Here is a 21,221-nt window from a genome sequence, read left to right as displayed (position 1 = left end):
GCGTGAAAAAGTGCCACACAGTTGAGGGAACCCGTGGAAGAGGTAGGCCCAGGAAGACCTGGGCTGAGGTGGTGAGGCAAGACCTTCGAACATTGGGCCTCACCGAGGCGATGACTACTGACCCAGACCTTTGGAAATGTGCTGTGCGTGAGAAGACCCGGCAAACCAAGTGAGATCGTTGTCAGTGCCCCTGGACTGGCTCTTGTGTGGGTGGCACATAAGATGTACCATCTTGAGCGTGACCGTTGCCAGTACCTCCTGACTGGCCTTTGTAGGGTTTTCGAGCGAGATCGTTGCCAGTGCCCCTGGACTGGCTCTTGTGCGGGTGGCACATAAAAGACACCATTTCGAGTGTGGCCGTTTTCGTGCGGGTGACACGTAAAAGCACCCACTACACTCTCTGAGTGGTTGGCGTTAGGAAGGGCATCCAGCTGTAGAAACTCTGCCAAATTAGATTGGAGCCTGGTGTTGCCATCCGGTTTCACCAGTCCTCAGTCAAATCGTCCAACCCATGCTAGCATGGAAAGCAGACGTTAAACGATGATGATGATGATGATGATGATGATATATATATATATATATATATATATATATATATATATATATATATATATATATATACATATATATATATATATATATATATATATATATATATATACATATATATATATATATATATATATATATATATATACATATATATATATATACATATATATATACATATATATATACATATATATATATATCTATACTATATATAAAACAGAGATGTGTGTGTAATCGCTTATCACGTGAAAACGGCTTCACTATTTACTTCCATACTTGTGATGCAGGAATAATTTGACCTCGGATAAACCTTAGGCTCTTCATTTGATTTTTTTTATTAAGATAAATAATATTGCTTTATATTTAAGATTCACTTCTTTAAAAATGTTCCTCAATGTCAACTTCCGCTAGCCATAGTTTTTTCTTCACTTTAACTTCAATCGTTACTGTTCGCACTAAAAGTTTACTCACATTTACTGATGTCAGTAATTTCATCATTTACTAACAGAAGTACGGTTTTGTGTTGCTGTTTCGTTCACTGAGTGACAAATTTCGTTTCAACATCACTTTCACTTCAATCGTTACTGTTCTCAATAAAAGTTTACGTTTTCAATGGCTAACAAGTTCACATTTACTGATGTCAGTAATTTCATCATTTACTAACAGAAGTACGGTTTTGTGTTTTCCTGTTGCTGAGGTTTTCTTTTTTTCTGGTACCTTCGATACTGGCTCTTTGGTTCACTGAGTGACAAATTTCACTTCAACCTCACTTTAACTTCAATCGTTACTGTTCTCACTAACAGTCTACGTTTTCAATCGCTAACAACTTCACATTTACTGATGTAAGTAATTTCATAATTTACTAACCAGGGTTACGGTTAGGGTTAGTCACAAGTGGTTATGTAAAAGAACAATTCTGGCACCAAGGAATGATTCTGTAGACAAGCTGAATTTAAATTTGTTAACTCAGCTTCCAGGACCTGAATGTTCATACAGATCAGTTAACTCTGTCTATGATCAAGAACAGGCAACGCATTACCCAGTGGAGTTCCTCAATTCACTTCAGCCACCAGGATTTCTACCACACATTCTGATCATGAAAATAGGTGCTCCCATAATGCTATTAAGAAACATTGATGCACCCAGACTCTGCAATAGAACAAGGTTGGTTGTTAAAACAGCCATGCCCCATATGTTGGAAGCAACAATAATTACAGGCAACATGGTGGGTGAGAATGTCTTCATTCCAAGGATACATCTCATTTCAAATGATCTCCTCTTTCAGTTCAAGAGACTGCAGTTTCCGGTCAAACTTAGCTTTGCAATGTCTATCAACAAAGCACAAGGTCAATCTCTAAAGGTGGTGGGATTTAACCTCCTTCAACCTTGCTTCTCACATGGTCAGTTGTATGTTGGATGTTCTAGAGTTGGAGATGAAAATAACCTCTACATTCTCAGTGATAAACATGGCAAGACAGAAAACATAGTATATGAAGAAGCACTTACATGAATAGTATGTACATGTCATATACAAAAGTGTAAGACTATTGAGTGTTAAAGTAAGTATTACTATTACACTTTCACTTTTCGACTGACATGCGTCAAAGTATATCTGTGTATATAACAGTGAAACAATAACGTGGTATATTCGCTGTGTGAATTTTTTTCATTTAAGCCCCATTTTAATTATAGTAAAAGTTTCCAAGTATAGGTGCAGGAGTGGCTGTGTGGAAAGTAGCTTGCTTACCAACCACATGGTTCCGGGTTCAGTCCCACTGCATGGCACCTTGGGCAAGTGTCCTCTACTATAGCCTCGGGCCGACCAAAGCCTTGTGAGTGGATTTGGTAGACGGAAACTGAAAGAAGCCTGTCGTATATATGTGTATGTGTGTGTTTGTGTGTCTGTGTTTGTCCCCCCAACATCGCTTGACAACCGATGCTGGTGTGTTTACGTCCCCGTAACTTAGCGGTTCGGCAAAAGAGACCGATAGAATAAGTACTAGGCTTCCAAAGAATTTGTCCTGGAGTTGATTTGCTTGACTAAAGGTGGTGCTCCAGCATGGCCGCAATCAAATGACTGAAACAAGTAAAAGAGTAAGTACCAATAAGCAACAATTTCATTTCCGGGCAACGCCGGGTGGCTCTGCTAGTATATATATATATATATATATATATATATATATATATATATATATATATATATATTTATTTATTTATTTATGGGTTTCAGCCAAGTGGCTGCAGTCATGCTGGAGCACCACCATGATTTTCTGTCTTTATGCTGTGCTCTCTTCACGTTCCTTGCATGGCTCTTCTCCCCCACCTGATATGGTCCAATCAAGAGTTTTGATGGCACATCTGGTGTATAAGAGAATTTGACATCGCTGCCCTAAACTGCGTCTCATTTCGAGCTATTGGTTCGTTTGGTATCGTGGAGAAGAAAGCGTCGAGTTTTGTCTTGAAGACCTCCGCATCCATGTCTTGCAGGTCCCTCAAATGTTTTGGCAGGGCATTGAAGAGCTGAGGTCCTCTGAAACCGAGGCTGCTGCAGTATCTCGTTCTTATGTGAGATGCAGTGGACGGTACCTTTGGCTCCATGCAGTGGCGACCCGTGCGGGCATTCCTGTAGTACTTGATACCAAAGTTTGGCACCAGTCCTTCCAGTATTTTCCATATGTATATTATTACATATCTCTCCAGCCTTCGCTCCAGGGAGTAGAGACCTAGTGCCTTCAGTCGCTCCCTGTAGTTCATCTGTTGGACTGTGGCGATCTTTTTTGTATAGTGCCGCTGAATTGCCTCGAGTTCTGCTGTCCGCTTGACACTGTGTGGTGACCACAACTGAGAGTAATAGTCTAGGCGGCTCAGAACAAATGTCTTCCATAGAGTCAACATGACTTTTTGATCCCTTGTACGGAATGTCCTCAGTATCCACCCTGCCAGTTGTCTGCACTTTGCTGTCAACTTGACAATGTGCATGTGAAATGATGCATCACTACACATGTTGATGCCCAGATCTCTTACTGTTTGTGGTTCTGGGATTGCAGTACCTCCAGGTCCTGTGTATGCCAGTTGGGAGGCACTTGTGGTCTTGTAGCGCAGTACTTGAAATTTTTTTGCATTGAACTGCATATTATTTTGCTCTGCCCACTCATATATTGTATTTAGGTCATTCTGCAGGCTTACAATATCATCAGGATTCTTTATTGCCTGAGATATCTTTGTGTCATCAGCATAGCTAGTGACAGTGGCTCTCTGAGTGACCGTGGGCATGTCCAGAAGGGCCACTATGAACAGTAGTGGCCCCAGAACAGTTCCTTGTGGAACACCGCTCAATATTTGTGTTTCCCTAGATAGTTCTCCATTGGCTGCAACTGTCTGACTTCTACCATTCAGGAAGTCATGCAGCCACTCTCCTAATTTACCAGCTATGCCAAGGTTTCGCAGCTTGTGACATATCAAGCCATGATCAACTTTGTTAAAGGCTTTTGCAAAGTCGAGATATATCACATCAACATTTGAATGGTCCAGTAAAATGTGCAGATGGAAATGGAAGGTGCAATACATATATATCATCATCATTATCATCATCATTGTCGTTTAATGTCCGTTTTCCATGCTGACATGGGTTGGACAGTTTGACTGAGGACTGGCAAAACAGGAGGCCACACCAGGCTCCAATCTGATCTGGCAGTGTTTCTATAGCTGGATGCCTTTCCTAATGCCAACCATTCCGAGTAGAGAGTGCTTTTTACATGCTACCGGCACGGGAACCAGTCAGGTGGCACTGGCATTGGCCACGTTCACATGGTACATAAATACTTGGCTTCAGATATAAGTCCTGAGGTCAATTTGTTCAACTAAAAACCCTTCAAGGAGGTGCTCCTGCATGGCCATAGTCAAATGACTGAAACAAGTAAAAGAATACGTGTAATAAAGCTTATTATTAGTCCACATTACTCTGCAAGGAGCCTAGGGCTGGTTTCCTGGTTTCTCTGATATATATATTTCTCCCTGGATGGGATGCTCATCTATCACAGGACAACCCATTTTCACCAGCTGAACAGACTAGAGCAACATGAAATGAAGTGTTTTGCTCAAGAACACAACACATCACCCAATCCAGGAATCGTTACCACAATATTACAATCTTGAGTCCAACACTCTAACCACCAAGTCATGTGGCCATGTGCCTCCACAATAAAGCTTATGCTTTATTTAATTTATATTTCCCTTTATTTCTCCTATCTTTATTATATTTAGAATATTATTGATAATGATAATGTTTATATAGAAAATGTAAATGAGTAAGGTGCTAAGGTGATTTAAAATATGATGACCCAATATGCAGAAAATTCAGTTACCTGCCACTGTCTGGTCCCAGTGGCGCTTGATAAGCATATAATGCTCTACTCTTTTATCAAACGGGTCTTGAGTGAAATAAAACAAAACAAAATAAAACTGATATGAATATATATAAAAATAATTTGAAGACTTATTTCTGATTCCATGTAACAGGGAAATAATTCTTTCATTAACATAAAGAATTATGTCCCTTAAAACAAAATAATGCATAATAATAACGAAATCATGAAATACACGATTTTGAGCAAAGATTGGTATATTTTCTCAAGTCTTGAATCAATCAATAACCTGCTAGTGGAATTAGGTAGATGACAACTGTACAGAAGCCCATCAAATGCATCCTCCTCCTCCTCATCATCATCACCACCACCTATCTATCTATCTATCTATCTATCTATCTATCTATCTATCTGTCTATCTACCTGTCTGTCCGTCCGTCCGTCCGTCCGTCCATCTCTCTATCTATCTATCTGCTTGCATTGCTGACATGGTTTGGACAGTTCATCAAAGTGTGATCTTGCATTCACACACACATACACACACACACACACACACACACACACACACACACACATACACACACACACACACACACACACATACACACACACACACACACACACACACAAACACGCATACTCATACACTGAGTGTTTATTTCTGTGCCACAAATACTTGAAAAGTTGTTTCAAGTAAGGAGAACAAAAAGATTCCCTTCTGTCCTGTACCAGTTCTTACTTAAAGTTATGCTCTTCTGGATGGGTAACCTGTGATGTAACTTGTGGAGTGTATATGGCACTCACATATCCCCTTTCTAGCATAGTCTCTATTTTTTAATGTCCTGCTTATCACTGACCACATTACAGAGTGTAATGCATATAGCAAAATATGATAGAACTCAATAATTTTGGTGGTATAAATATTTATTACTTAGGCTCATGTTTGCAGTGTCCAATGTTGTTACTTAGTTTTGTTGTCTGGGATAAAACCTGGCCATGAGAGGTACCTGTATAACTCGTCACTTCTGTCTGAGAATTGTTCGTGTACACACACACACACACACACACACACACACATTATATATAGGTTTCAAATTTTGATACAAGGCTAACATTGACCCCGATGCTCAATTGGTACTTATCTTATTGACCCTGAAAGGATGAAAGGCAAAGTCGACCTTGGTGGAATTTGAACTCAGAATGCAAAGATAGACGAAATGTTTCCCAGTGTGTTAATGATTCTGCTAGCTCACTGCCTTACACATATTATATACAGATTGATAGATAGGTATAGATATATTCATATATATACATACATACATACATATATATATATATGTATGTATGTATATATGTGTATATATATATGTATACATAAATATATGTCCATGTATACATATATGTATATGTATATATATGTGTAAATGAATAAATATATATATATATATATATATATATATTCTTTTACTCTTTTACTTGTTTCAGTCATTTGACTGCGGCCATGCTGGAGCACCACCTTTAGTTGAATCAAATCGACCCCAGGACTTATTCTTTGTAAGCCTAGTACTTATTCTATCGGTCTCTTTTTGCCGAACCGCTAAGTTACGGGGACCTAAGCACACCAGCATCGGTTGTCAAGTGATGTTGGGGGGACAAACACAGATACACAACATATACACACATACATATATATATACATATATACGACGGGCTTCTTTCAGTTTCCGTCTACCAAATCCACTCACAAGGCTGTGGTCGGCCCGAGGCTATAGTAGAAGACACTTGCCCAAGGTGCCACGCAGTGGGACTGAACTCGGAACCATGTGGTTCGTAAGCAAGCTACTTACCACACAGCCACTCCTACGTCTATATATATATATATATACATATATATGTGTACTATCAGAAATACCTTGCATTGCCCGGATTAAAGAGAATAATGAATTTTAAAAACGCTGTCTAGATTACACAGGTCTCAACTGCTGGTTGCTGATACCAACTTTCTACAGTAATAACTCTCCAACCCATGCCAGTATGGAACATTGACATTAAGTGAAATGTTAAAAGAAAGTTTTCAACTCATATATGTATATAAAGTAAATACACGTAATTCAGCTTGTTTCATAACCAAAAAGGTACAGATTATAAACAATGAAAGGCCGATTTTGGTGATTCATTTGGCAAAGGTAGTAGAGAGCCAATCTGATGATAAATCTGACCTTGGATCTTGAAAGTTTGCATGAATCCTTGCTCAGTTAAATCTCTTGTGGCTCCAAATGATGTCATCTGTAGTGCAGCATTGGATTGTCTAATTTTGTTTTAGAAGTGCTTGGAATCTTGGTCAGTTGATGACAACAGTTTCTGCAATGGCTCTGAAGGTTGAGTAATTGCAGGGAGTTTAACCTTTTTCACCACTGCAACACAGTACAGGTGTCTCTCCGGGCCACTTCCTTGCTTTACAATGTATGCACTCAGTTGTCATTGCACCAATGGAAACTCTAGTATCGTCTACATAATGAACTGCTGGAACATAATTGAAAGCTGCTTCATAGAAGTTGATTCTCTGAGCTGTTGCAACTGCTCTTTGTTCTGCAGTGGAGATCCTATTCCTTGTCAGCTGTGCATACCTCTGTTCATTACTTTGAGATGCTCTGGGTTTTGTTGTGCATAGTCTATTCATTTCTGGGTATGCTTCATTTTCTGCAGATGTCTCTCTTTCCCTGAACAGAGACATTCTTTTGGTTGACATTGATTTTATAGACAAATTTGACACTTTCCTTCTAGGCATGGTTATAAACTTATACAGAAAAAAGCTGTTAACAACAGAAAAACACAAAATCATTGCAAAAGTAAATAAGAAATTTTTAGGGAAATTAACTGTGTACAGATTTAAGTGAAATTTTTGAAGTTGCTTCTGTTAGTAAATTATGAACTTACTTTTATCAGTAATTTCCTTAACAAAAAAAACACAAACTGTTGCAAAAGTAAATTAGAAATTTATAGGCAAATTTAACGACGTATATGGTGTGAAGTGAAATTTATGAAGTTACTTCTACTAGTAAATTATGTATGAAATTACTTTTATCAGTAATTGTGAACTTCTTTCTGTCAGTAATTTGCTGTTGTTGTTTGTAAATAGCAATTGAAAACTTACAATGTAAACAATAATGATTGAACTTAAAGTGAAAGCAATAGCGTCTGAAAAATGTAAGTGGAAACAATAGGAAGTGAGTGAGATATAGAGAGAGGGGGAGAGAGAGAGACCTAGCTAATTAGACAAATAAGATAGATATCAATAGATAGATAAAATATAGACAGATAGATACAGAGAGATAGATAGATATAGAGACAGAGGTGGGTAGAAAGATATTTTAAGAGTCTAAAACCATCTCTGGAACATAAGTAACACATATTCCCAGTTTGGAGAAAATCAGTTGAAAAATATGGCCATTATGGTCTTTTACGCACACACACACACACACACAGAGAACAGGATTTACATTATATATATAAATATATATATATATATATATATATATATATGTATATATATATATATATATATGCATATATGTGTGTGTGTGTATGTACGTGTGTATATATATATATATATGTGCGTGTGTGTGTGTGTGTGTGTGTGTATGTATATATATATATATATGTGTGTATATATATTTGTGTATATATATATGTGGTCCATGTATAAATATATATATATATATATATACATGAACCACATATTTTCTCTCTCCATTTTTTCATCTTATACTTTTTTGCCAAAGAGCATGGGCCCACAATGTTAAAGACTTTCCCCCACCCCACCCCCAAGTGTCAAACTAATATAACTACTTGTTGTTCCTTCACCTGTCTTCGTCTTTTGTTTTCTGCACATTTGAACTATACATGTATATATGCATACATACGTACATTACATATATACACATGACTGTGTGTTTGTGTGTGCACGTGTGTGCGTGCATGCGTGTGCATGCATGTGTGTGTGTGTTTGTGTTTGTGTGTGTTTGTGTTTGTGTGTGTTTGTGTGTGTGTGTGTGTTTGCTTGAAAACTGGTGTTCACTTATTTATGATCCTGAAACTTAGTGGACCAGTAAAAAGGGACTAATAGCTTGAAATAATTACTAGGTTAATTTGATGAAGTAAATTTTTCAGAGGAGCCCCTCACCTTCCCCCAGCATAGCAACGACCAAAACAACAGTTCAATGACTGAAACTCTCTTTACTCTTTTACTTGTTTCAGTCAATTGACTGCGGCCATGCTGGAGCACCGCCTTTAGTCAAGAAAAAGGACCCCAAGACTTATTCTTTGTAAGCCTAGTACTTATTCTATCGGTCTTTTTTTTGCCGAACCGCTAAGTTACAGGGACGTAAACACATCAGCATTGGTGGGGGGACAAACACAGACACACAAACACACATACATACATATATATATATATACATATATACGACAGGCTTCTTTCAGTTTCCGTCTACCAAATCCACTCACAAGGCTTTGGTCGGCCTGAGGCTATAGTACAAGACACTTGCCCAAGGTGCCACGCAGTGGGACTGAACCCGAAACCATGTGGTTGGTAAGCAAGCTACTTACCACACAGCCACTCCTGCACCTATATACAAGTAACAAAATTTTAAAAAAAACAATAAAAGTATGTGTAGAAGAATGAAAGTGAGAAAATTGTAACTTACCAAGTATTACACATTCTGACCCACTGGTGCTACCTTTCCCTTTTGTTGTGTTACCTTGTCTGCAAGCTTCACACTGGAACATTCCAGGCTGGTCTTGATAGAAACCAACACTACATTGTGTACATTTAGATGTGGATGACTGGAAATAGGAACCCTCAAGGCATGTGTCTGTTGTCAATAGAAAAATAAGAAGTAGGCAATGAATCAACTTGTTGTTGTTGTTGTTGTTGTAGACTTGTATCTTAAATAAGGAATATGTAGTTATTAATATACTTTAAAAAGTTGGATGGATGGCCTGAGATGGTCTTGGATTATAGCTCTACTTAATCAGGATTGACCTGGGACTAAACAATGATAATAGTAATACTACAAGTACTGCTGCTGTTGCTACTACTATAGTTGCTGCTGCTGCAGCCACTGCTGCTACCACCACAAACACCATCATCGCCACCACCACCACCATCACCACAACCTCCACCACTGCTGCTATACACACACACACAATAAACAACAAACAAGATATGACTGGGAGGAAAAAGCTGGAATAGTAATAATGGCTTCGAATTTTGGCACAAAGCCAGCAATTTTCAGAGGAGGGATTAAGTTGAATACACTGACCCCAGTGCCCAACTGGTACTCATTTTGCCAATCCCTGGAAGGATGAAAAGCAAAGTTGACCTTGCTGGAATTTGAACTCAGAATGTAAAATGGACAAAATGCCACAAAACATTTTGGCTTTGTGTGCTAACTATTCTGAGAGCTCATCACCTTAGATGGAATAGTGATAACAAAAAAATGTTTTTGTTCATGGGTCTATTGTGTCAGGTTTAAACTGTGGCTACACAACAATAACAACAAAGAAGAGTGTCCATGAGAGAGGTTAAATCAGGATAAATACTGCAGTATCTGGCCTATCAGCAATGTGTATACATTAAGTATGATACACAGATGGCTATTTTAATTAAATATTGCCTCAATTGTGTATACTAGATTTTTAATCAGCCAGGCAACTATTTGCAACATCAGAAAATGTCTTAATCACTTTTTCTTGTGTCAGAAATAACAAATTCTCATTTGAGCACATGAATAGTTGTAAGCACACACCACTGAAAAAGGCTAAAATACATTAAGTTCTCTCACTAGATGCTGTGTTTTTAACATAGCAAGTCCTCATACATACATACATGTACATACATCATCATCATCATCATTTAATGTCTGTTGTCCATTGCCCATGTTGGACAGTTTGACCAAAGCCGGCAAGCTGCACCAAACTCCAGTCTGATTTGGCATGGTTCCTACAGCTGGATGCCCTTCCTAACACCAACCACTTTATAGAGTGTGCTGGGTACTTTTACGAGGCACTGCATGAGTGTTTTTACATGGTACTACCATGAGTGCTTTACACTATGTGTATGTGTGAAGCACACACACACACACACACACATATATTTGTATGTGTGTCGCAACAACAAGTTCAACTATTTGAACACTAGTTCCATATAAAATTTCAAAATGGATTCTCCTTCCAAATAAATGTGAATATGAACTGCAAGACACAGAATCTCATAATATACTGCATAATCTGCTCCAATTGCAAAGAGAAGTACATTGGTGAAGCCAATAATTCCCTTTGCCAATGTGCAAGAATCCATAGACAACACATCAGACAATAAGAACTACATAAGATTCTGCTGAGCAAGTATTTGGAAATATGCAGAAACAGCAGAATCAAGATCTATGCTTTCTATAAATGTCAAAGGCATGGCCCAAAATACCAGAAGGTGATAGAACTACATTTTACAAAAAATGTTACCAAAACTAAATGTGTAAAAAATATGTTTATGAGAAATTCTTATTAAAAATATTAGTCTCCCAGATGAACTAAACCAGATTACCACTGGATATTATTATCAATAATTTTCTCATTACTATTACTAAAATGACTGGTATTATTCACTTGTGCAACCAACATACAACACACACACATACATTTAAAAACCTTCCAAAACAATTTGATAGATTCTATTTTCTACAGCTAGGTAACATAACTGACCAAAAATTTGTCAGCCATACAATGACAAAAAGAAACTTATTGCAATTGACAAAAAAATTGACCTTTTTGACCTGTCATCAGTTTAAGCCATTCCAGAAAAACACTCCTTTCTCTCTTCCTTTCTTTCTTTCTATCTGTCTGTCTTTCTTTCTTCTTTCTTCTCTCTAACTATATCTCTAAAAATTCACCATACACATATGCTTACACATGCACACACACACGCATGCACACACGCACGCAAGTACGCACACATATACACACACACACACGCACAAAAAGTATGAATTTTCTATAAAACAATATTCTTGATAAATCTATGAAAGGGACAAAAGTACTAGATAAATAATTTTTATGCAAATCCTGAAAACCTTTCTTTCTCTTTCTTTCTCTCTCTCTCTCTCTCTCTCTCTATCTATCTATCGAAATATATACATACATATATATATCAAAATAAGCAACAAGGATATTCAAAGTTAATGCAGTACGATCGATTCATGTGACTCCATTTATTTAAGCAATGTGAGCATTACATTAAATGTAAAATGCAGAGCAATCTTCAGCTGCACAAAGATATAGAAATTTGCTGAAATTTCATTTCAGCAGGACATATTATTGTAACTACATTATATATATATATCAAGAGCAAAGGGTCTATGTATGCAATACATGCACTGCATGCCTTACTATTTTTCCACAATAAATTATTTTTGTGTAATATATAATTGATTATAATTATTATTGATGTTTTACTGCTTGCCTTTCAGTGGTGTTAAATTGTCTACAGAAACATAGTAAAGGGAAAACAAATTTTTTACAGTTTGCTTTCAATCATAGTAAGAGCAGTCATCATTTTCTTGGTATTTTATTATTTTCAAGAAGGGAAACAAAAAATAAGTGGTCAAGAAAGAGAAAGACAGAGAAAGCAGATATTTTACTACTTCCCTTTCAGTGGTGTTAAGTTGTCAACAGAAACATAGGGAAGGGGAAGCAAATTTCTACTGCTTGCTTTCAGTCATAGTAAGAGCAGTGACCAAGAAAGAAAAAGACAGAGAAGGCAGATATTTTACTGCTTGCCTTTCAGCCCTGTTAAGCCAGCAGACACATTGACAACGTTTTTTTTTTCTTGAAGTGCTGATGTCTGTACTGTCCTGTGCAGCAGAGATCAAAAACTTGCCTATTCAGAGGATTTCCTGAGGTTTTCCTCATAGTTGGACAGAAATGCATATTTAGTCAATTTACAAGTTTTATTGCTTTCTGATATATTTTGTACGATTATTCAGTTCCTAAGAGTACACGTTTTATCTTTTATCTACTGCTTGTTTCAATCAGTAGATTCTAGCCATGCTGGGGCACCACCTTAAATAATTTTTAGTCTAATGAATCTACCCCAATACTTTTTTAAAGCCTGGTGCTTATTCTTTTGGTCTCTCATGCCAAACGGCTAAGTTATGGGTACGCAAACATACCAATGCCATTTGTCAAGCATTGGTGAAAGTTAAACACAGACACAAAGGCACACACATGCACACACACACATATAAAGATATATATATATATATATATATATATATATATAGATATATATATTTTTTCAGTTTCCCTCTATCAAGTCCACTTACAAAATTTTATCAAGTTCCCTCTATCAAGTCCACTTACAAGATTCTAGTCAAGGCTATAGTAGAAGACACTAGTAGAAGACCTGGAACCATGTAGTTGGGAAGCAAACTTCTTACTACACACCCACACTTGCTTTATTATCATTCTCGGTAAAGAGAAATCAAAGCTTAAGCTGAAAATTAAAACTGAAGTGGGCAACAAGTAATGTCATCATTATTTTGATTTAAAATATTATGAATAGTCTGAGTGAATGATGAGATGACCCATTTTGAACAAATTTTTCTGTTTCCCATGTCTGTTACTCTGACATTATAAGAACACATTTTCTCAACTTTGAAGTGATATTGAAAACGAATATCACTTTCAAGTGATATTCAAAACAAAATCATTAAATCGTATAACTGTTACAAGTAAAGGTGTAATTAATCCACTGATAGAAAAAAAAAAAATCAACATTTGTTGCTGTTATGTTTGGTGAGACTACAAACCTACAAATGAATTCTTAACCGTCATATGTTTTGTGATTTGTTGATGAGAAGGAAAGGCTTCAAGAAAGGTTTAGGGGATAAGTCAATGTCAATAAAGACAGAAAAGCTGCATAACTGACATTCACTTAATTTGATATTCTCTCAATCAGCTTCAAGAATTTGTGGATGTCGAATTTTCTTCCAAACTTTAGAAAGAATTTCAACTTTTTTCTCAGAGTTGACGGCTTGAATAGGCCCTACTGGATGAAATCATTGGAAGGTGATTTCCAGAGTTGTATGTGTATGTTACTTGTGTGTTACTAACTATTTCAAAATGGTGCATCATAAGGGGGAAACTATTTTCATTTTCAGACTCCCCATATTTCAAAGCATATAATACAACACTTTTCACAGAAAATAGGGGAGAGTGTAACACTCAGAATCCCACCCCACAAACCTCAGTGGGAGCGAGGGGCACACTGCATGCCCTAGTTTCCTAGTCGCCCTTCACCACTAATATATATATATATATATATATATATATATATACATATATATATATATATATATATATATATATATATGTGGTGTTATGAGCCAGGCTCGAAAGTGAGTGAGTAGGCATGTCCTGTCGGAAGTGGGGCCAGTGAGTCCCACCGGAAGGGCCACGGTGGGCATGCAGAGTCAGCAAAGTATGAACAGCCAGTTGGAGGTGGACAGCGCATGAGAGCAGGTCTGTTAGACGGTACAGTGACGGACAGAGCACGTGGACATTGAGTGAATCCTACGGATCGAGACAGAGCACGTGGATGTTGTAAGTGACCCTTTCTGGACCGACAGGTAAGACTACCACAATTCTCTCTTTGCTTCCGTCTTTTTCCTCCTTCACGTCACAACATATATAGTTTTAGAGATACTATATCAGTTTAGAAAGAGTGGGGTAATAATCCATAATTCCAAAAATGATAGGATGATTGAAATAATAGCTATAAATCTTTTGACGACAGGTTTGACTCATCAGGACTAACCTGAGTTTAATAACTATAACAAATACAAGTTCACACCTACCTTTGCATTCACTTTCCTGGACAGATTGAATTGTTTCAGTAGTTTTACCACTTGAGCAATTATTACAGCTATTACTTCTGTAATTTGGCTGGTACGTCCCCTTTGGACATGGTTTCACAGTATTGTACTTGCTGGACCAAAATGTCCCAGGGCCAGCTTCAACTGAAGAAGAATTAAAAGAAAATGGAAGTTAATCCAAAAAATATACCACCACACACACATGCATACATACATAAATATATACATCCATGTTCATCCATTGGAGCAATGAGGACCATTGAGTGATCATTAGGACTGACCAATGACCTACACAGTGACTTTGTTTATAGTGAAGGAGAGTTGCACACTGTTGACCTCACTCTCTCACTCGTGATAATCTTCAATACAGTAACCAGACCAGGTATAGATGACTGAGGATGGAGACAGATGCAGTGGATGACCAAGATGTTTTAGTACGTTCATCTTGCTCTCTGCACTCCATGATGCATTACTGCAGCCATCTTCTCTTCTGTTGAATCATGAAGGTTTCTTCCACAGAGCCTACCAGATCCAGTCTTCACATGCATAGGTAGGTAAGCCTTAATATGCTAATTAACCTATAGTTGGGACCCTGACAGGTACTACTACTCTTTGTCAGCATAGGCCTGGGAACAATAATGGCCAAGAGTGATGAAACCTTGGAACTTCCAAAATAGGGCCCCACACCAGATGCAATTTGAAGTTGTACTCGGGATGAAAACACACACATATATAAATACAAAATAAATACATTCATTCATAGATACAGAAAGACAGACAGTCAGACAAACTGGCAGGTAGGCTTGCAGTCATACAGACAGACAAACAGACTTTTGTGCTAGCCTGATGAAGTGCTACTCCAACATCATCAGCTACACATATTGTGTAACTTTCCACACAAAATCACTTAAATAAAATGATAATAACATAGATGTGTTAAATTCATTATTTGATTTGTATATCCAGGTGTCTATCAATCTGTCTATATATAGATAGTAGTTCAACAATGCCTGCTCGAAAGATTAAATGATGATGTTGATGATGATGATGATGTTGATATACATAAATATATATATATATCTTTCTTTTATCTTTTACTTGTTTCAGTCATTAGACTGCGGCCATGCTGGGGCACCACCTTGAAATTTTAGTCAAGTGAATCAACTCCAGTATTTAATCTATTTTTTTAAAGCCTAGCACATAATCTATCGGACCCTTTTGTTGAACTGCTAAGTTATGGGGAACGTCAAGTGGTGTTGGGGAGGGACAAACACAGACACAAAGACACATTCACACATACTCACACACACATGTACACACACACACACACACACAAATACACACATATATCTACATATACAATAGGCATCTTTCAGTTTCCGCCTTCAAAATCCTCTCACAAGGGTTTGGTCAGCCTGAGGCTTTAGTAGAAGACACTTGCCCAAGGTGCCACACAGTGGGACTGAGACCAAAGTAATATTACTAAGAAAGCTATTGTATGTGTGTATGTGTGTGTGTGTGCATGTGTTCATGCGGGGTGTTTATGTGTATGATGTATGTGTGTGTTTTGTGGTGTGTGTGGCATATGTGTGTGTGTGATATGTGGTGAGTGTATGTGTGGGTATGAGGGTGTTTGTGCATGTGTGTATGACTTATGTGTTATTTCTTTACTACCCACAAGGACAAACAAGGACAAACAAGGACAGACAAACAGATTAAGTCGATTATACCGACCCCAGTGCGTAACTGGTACTTATTTAATCGATCCCGAAAGGATGAAAGGCAAAGTCGACCTCGGCCGAATTTGAACTCAGAACGTAGCGGCAGATGAAATACCGCTAAGCATTTCGCCCGGCGTGCTAACGTTTCTGCCAGCTTGCCTTATGTATGGCTTATGTGTGTGTGTTGTGTGGTATGTGTGTGTGGTGTGTGTTTGTGGTATGTGTGAGTGTGGTGTGTGTGCATGATGTGTGTATGGTGTGTGTGTGTGTGATTTTGTGTGTATAGTGTGTGCGATCTTGTTGTTTACCTTGTGTCTCTACGCTTTTCACTTATTGGTGGTAAACAACGGCTTTGTTGAGGTTCATTTCCTAGCAGTCGACTATGAAAACATGTCTGGGAGGAGGTGGACAGGGATAATAGTATTTAGAATTTAGTTTTGTCAAAGACATGACAACTTTTCAAGTGTTTGGAGCCATCATAAAATCATACAATGCACCCAGTATGCTCACTAAAGCAGTTGGTGTTAAGAAGGACAGCCAGCCATGTTAAATGGATCATCATACAAGTGAGACGTGATCCTACAGTCCATCTTGGTGGGCAGTAACACCAAATAGGAGCTGACATGGACCGTAATAATTCATGCAATCTGTACCAAGATGGAAAACGGGCATAAAATAATGAGGCGGAGACAGAAGGAGGAGTGGGAGGAAGGGGAGGAAGGTGGAGGAGTTGGAAAGGAAGGGGAAGAAGAGAAAGAAAAGGGGGAAGGAAATGAAAGGGAGGGTGGGTGGTGGTGGTTATAAATAAAGATGGGGATCACAAATGAGGATGATGATGATATGAAGAAAAGTGTTAATAATAATGGTGATGTTGGCTGTGAATGACAATTATAACAACAACAACGATAATGATGACAACAACAACGATAATGATGACAACGACAGTGATGATGATGATGATGATGATGACAACATCACCAACAATAGTCTTATTGAAATATCAGTATTTTGTTTTTACTTACCACAGCTTGAACCCTGTAAAACACCTGCAGTGCAATAGCTAACTACTTGAGTCTTTACTGAAGACACAACCAAACTTGCATTCATTGTACTCAGCTGGAGAGAAAGGAAACAAAAACAAAAAATAATCATTAATAGGCACAGACATGGCTGTGCGGTTAAGAATCATGCTTCGCAGCCACATAGTTTTAGGTTCAGTTTCACTGAGCAGCACCTTGGTCAAGTGTCTTCTGCTATAGCTCTGGACCAATTAATGTCTCGTGAATGAATTTGGGAGACAGAAACTAGGTGGAAGCCCATTGAATGGTCTATCGGCTTCTCTTCTCATGATGCAATTTCAGGCAGTTTTACTAAAGTGAAAAGGAGTTGTACTAATAACTGATTGGTTTTTTATTTACTGAGAAACTCAAAGGATGAAAATAGAAGTTATCCTTGAAGAGATTTGATCTCAAAGTGTAAATGTCACAAAGTGTTTTATTTGATGCTCTACCAATTCTTATTTCTTTATTGCCCACAAGGGACTAAACATAGAGGGGATAAACAAGGACAGACAAAGGGATTAAGTCAATTATATTGACCCCAGTGCATAACTGGTACTTATTTAATCAACCCCGAAAGGATGAAAGGCTAAGTCGACCTCAGCAGAATTTGAACTCAGTTACCACTAAGCATTTTGCCCGGCATGCTCACAATTCTGCCAGCTGGCCGCCTTATGATGCTCTACCGATTCTGCCAATTCACTGCCACTGCTATAGTACAGGTATTTATTTTAGTTTAGTAAATATAGAAGTGACATGAATAAACAGTACATTGCAGTGAAATTAAATATTGTTCCATCTGGCTCAAGGCTTTCTTGTGACAACATAGGCACAGGCAAGAATATGTGGTTAAGAAGTTTGTTTCACAACCACATAGTTTCGGTTCTGTCTAAATTCACGGTTCTTTGAGTAGGGATCTACTTTGGATAAGTTTTCAGTCACTTGATGGAAAAGCTGTGAGCAAACTTTGATAGATGGAAACTATTTACAAATCCATCAGATGGGCAGTTCTCATTAATTTGTTGGCTGCCCTATTTGACACCACCACTTGGATCTTGCCTTCCTCCATCAAGTCTAGAAGGCCCTGAAAAGTGTCATGAGTGTTGTTATTCCTCCTTGATTCAGCAAAAAAAAAATTGCTCAAATTCTGCTTTAAGTATGCCATACAACCCCTTGTAAATTTTTCTATTTTTCTGGAATTTTCAGAAAATTTTTGCGAATTTGTATTTGACACACAAGAATTCACTCGAATATGAACAAAAAAAATATTCAAAAGTTTTTGACATTTCTTTTTGATTTAAAAAAAACTTTTTAAAACTTTTCTTTTTTAAATCACAGTTTAAAATATGGATTGTCTGAAGTTTTGGTCTAAATTGTTTCCGTGTTTACAACACAAATTCATTAAAATTTTCTGAAAAGTCCAAAAAAATAAAACGGTTATGAGGGGGTTATATGTGTGCTTAAAGCAGAGTTCTACCGACAATTTTTTATAAAAAAGCAAAAATAACAAAGTTGTGTAATTTACCTGTGTTTTAAGTTCCTTGTTACCAACTAATGCTACAATCATATCTTGTGTCAAATTAGTGCTCTGGTTTTGAGATGGATTTAAACTGAAATAAGTTTATACAAGAAATAATTGTAAAGAAAACTATATAACCTTATAACTAAATATAAGAAAACATAATTGGGATTGCATTTCTTGGAAGTATGTGTGTCTTTGATTAGAGAGGATGGAGAATAGTAGAATCATAGAACTCTTGAGAAGCCTACACGCATATAAATGTACTTTCGCACAATGCAGTAGGAATGAATTTTGAGTAACCATTAACATAATTTAATTTACTTTAAGGTACTTTACTTTAACTTTTAACCTCCCCATTCCTACAAACATCAAGTAGATAGTTAACTCACTTTGTTATCATGAGTGCACCAAACCTCACATATGCATATGCTCACATTTTTGTGGATGCTTGTATGAGCGAATGTACTTGCACATGCAGCTTACCTGAGGGCGTTTATGCATCCATATTTGTTAATGGTTATTTTTAATACTTTTCTAGTTGGAATGTGTGGTCATTTCTCTTTTTTCCATCAGTGATCTTATTTTTGATCTATATAAATAAAGATATTTCCTCTGTCTGGCTGCTTTCCTTTCTACAAAACGAGAAGTTACATTGCGGAACCGTTATTTTAATGAGTTGTATTCATTTATCACCCAATGAGATACATCTACACCGCTGGATGCACCTGAACCAGTTGTTGAGTGTCCCACCCATGAGGGATTGATGCTAGATGTGCCGAAACTATTGTTGTGATTAATAATAAATTCTCATATATTTTATGTTTATTTTTCATTTGCCATATACATATATATATATAAAGGAAGAAGAAAATGGAGATTGTGAAGTTTATAAGAGCTTATTATCAACAACAAATCAATCATTATCCCTTACAGCTGTTTCAATTATATACAGTAGTGAATGAATTAAATATCAAGTTCATATTTCTGAGCATAATCTCTCCTGAGGAAAAAAATTTGTATGCATGTTTGTAGATTCATCACAGCAGACTATATATATATATATATATATATATATATATATATATATATATATATATATATATAAGGAGCACTCCATTGGTTACGAAGACAAGGGTCCCAGCTGATACGATCAACGGAACAGCTTGCTCATGAAATTAACGTGCAAGTGACTGAGCAATCCAATACCGCTAACATAGTTCACAAGGAGACTCAGCATGACACATAGCATGACAAGGCCGGCCTTTGAAATACAGGTACTACTCATTTTTGCCAGCTGAGTGGACTGGAGCAACGTGAAATAAAATGTCTTGCTCAAGGACACAACGCGTCGCCAGGAGTCGAACTCATGACCTTACGATCGTGAGCTGAATGCCCTAAAACTAAGCCACGCTCCTTCACACACACACACACACACACGTGTGTGTGTGTGTGTGTGTGTGTGCGTTGTGTGTATCATCATCATCTTTTAACGTCCGCTTTCCATGCTAACATGGGTTGGACATATATATATATATATATATATATATATATATATATATATATAGATATATAAATGTGTGTGTGTCTGTCTGTCTCTCTCTCTCTATTAATCCAGTGCATGATAGCATGATAAATAATACTTACACTACTCCATTAATACCAACTTGAATATTAGCCACATTCGAAGTTGAAGTACTTCTCTTCTTGCGAAGTATATTTTGAGAATCCATACTACATGCTTTGCCATTAATTGCTACAGCTAACTTACAATCTCCTGTAGGACAAGAGGCATCTGAACGGTTCACAAGAACTTCTTTCAAGCTTTCTTTTATCAGTTTACAGATGCTTGAAAACTGGCTGTCATCATATGGCTGTTTGAATTCAATGGAAAATTCCAGGGTAATATTTTTCAAACTTTTACTAGTAGCTATAAAATGAAAAGAGAAATAGAAAATTGTTAGAAACAGTTAAGATTGTTATCATTATTCATTTTATCTGATGCATGGATGAAAATAAGCATATTTTATAACACACTGGAGCTGTTGCCGTATTGTGATAATCATTAACACTTC

General features: G+C 37.3%; 1 protein-coding gene across 5 annotated transcripts in view; it reads right to left on the bottom strand.

Annotated features, from left to right (window-relative positions):
* The window catches only part of LOC106881248 (uncharacterized), a 297,452-nt gene that overhangs the window by 26,334 nt on the left and 249,897 nt on the right, over positions 1–21,221 (bottom strand). For all 5 annotated transcript variants that reach the window (XR_008264114.2, XM_052967796.2, XM_052967797.2 and 2 more), the window contains exons 46-50: positions 20,794–21,076; positions 19,153–19,237; positions 17,592–17,685; positions 14,831–14,992; positions 9,623–9,790 (exon numbers count right to left, since the gene is read on the bottom strand). Coding sequence is in view for 4 of the 5 variants with exons in the window: in XM_052967796.2 (XP_052823756.1) it covers positions 9,623–9,790; positions 14,831–14,992; positions 17,592–17,685; positions 19,153–19,237; positions 20,794–21,076 (792 nt within the window). In the remaining variant the exon portion in view is untranslated. The remainder of the gene's footprint in view (positions 1–9,622; positions 9,791–14,830; positions 14,993–17,591; positions 17,686–19,152; positions 19,238–20,793; positions 21,077–21,221) is intronic.

This window comes from Octopus bimaculoides, chromosome 5 (genome assembly GCF_046866305.1).
Source record: "Octopus bimaculoides isolate indiv1 chromosome 5, ASM4686630v1, whole genome shotgun sequence".
In the NCBI taxonomy this organism is placed as follows: domain Eukaryota; kingdom Metazoa; phylum Mollusca; class Cephalopoda; order Octopoda; family Octopodidae; genus Octopus; species Octopus bimaculoides.
Note: the sequence above shows the minus strand (reverse complement) of the source record. Positions and strands in the feature narration are given on the sequence as shown.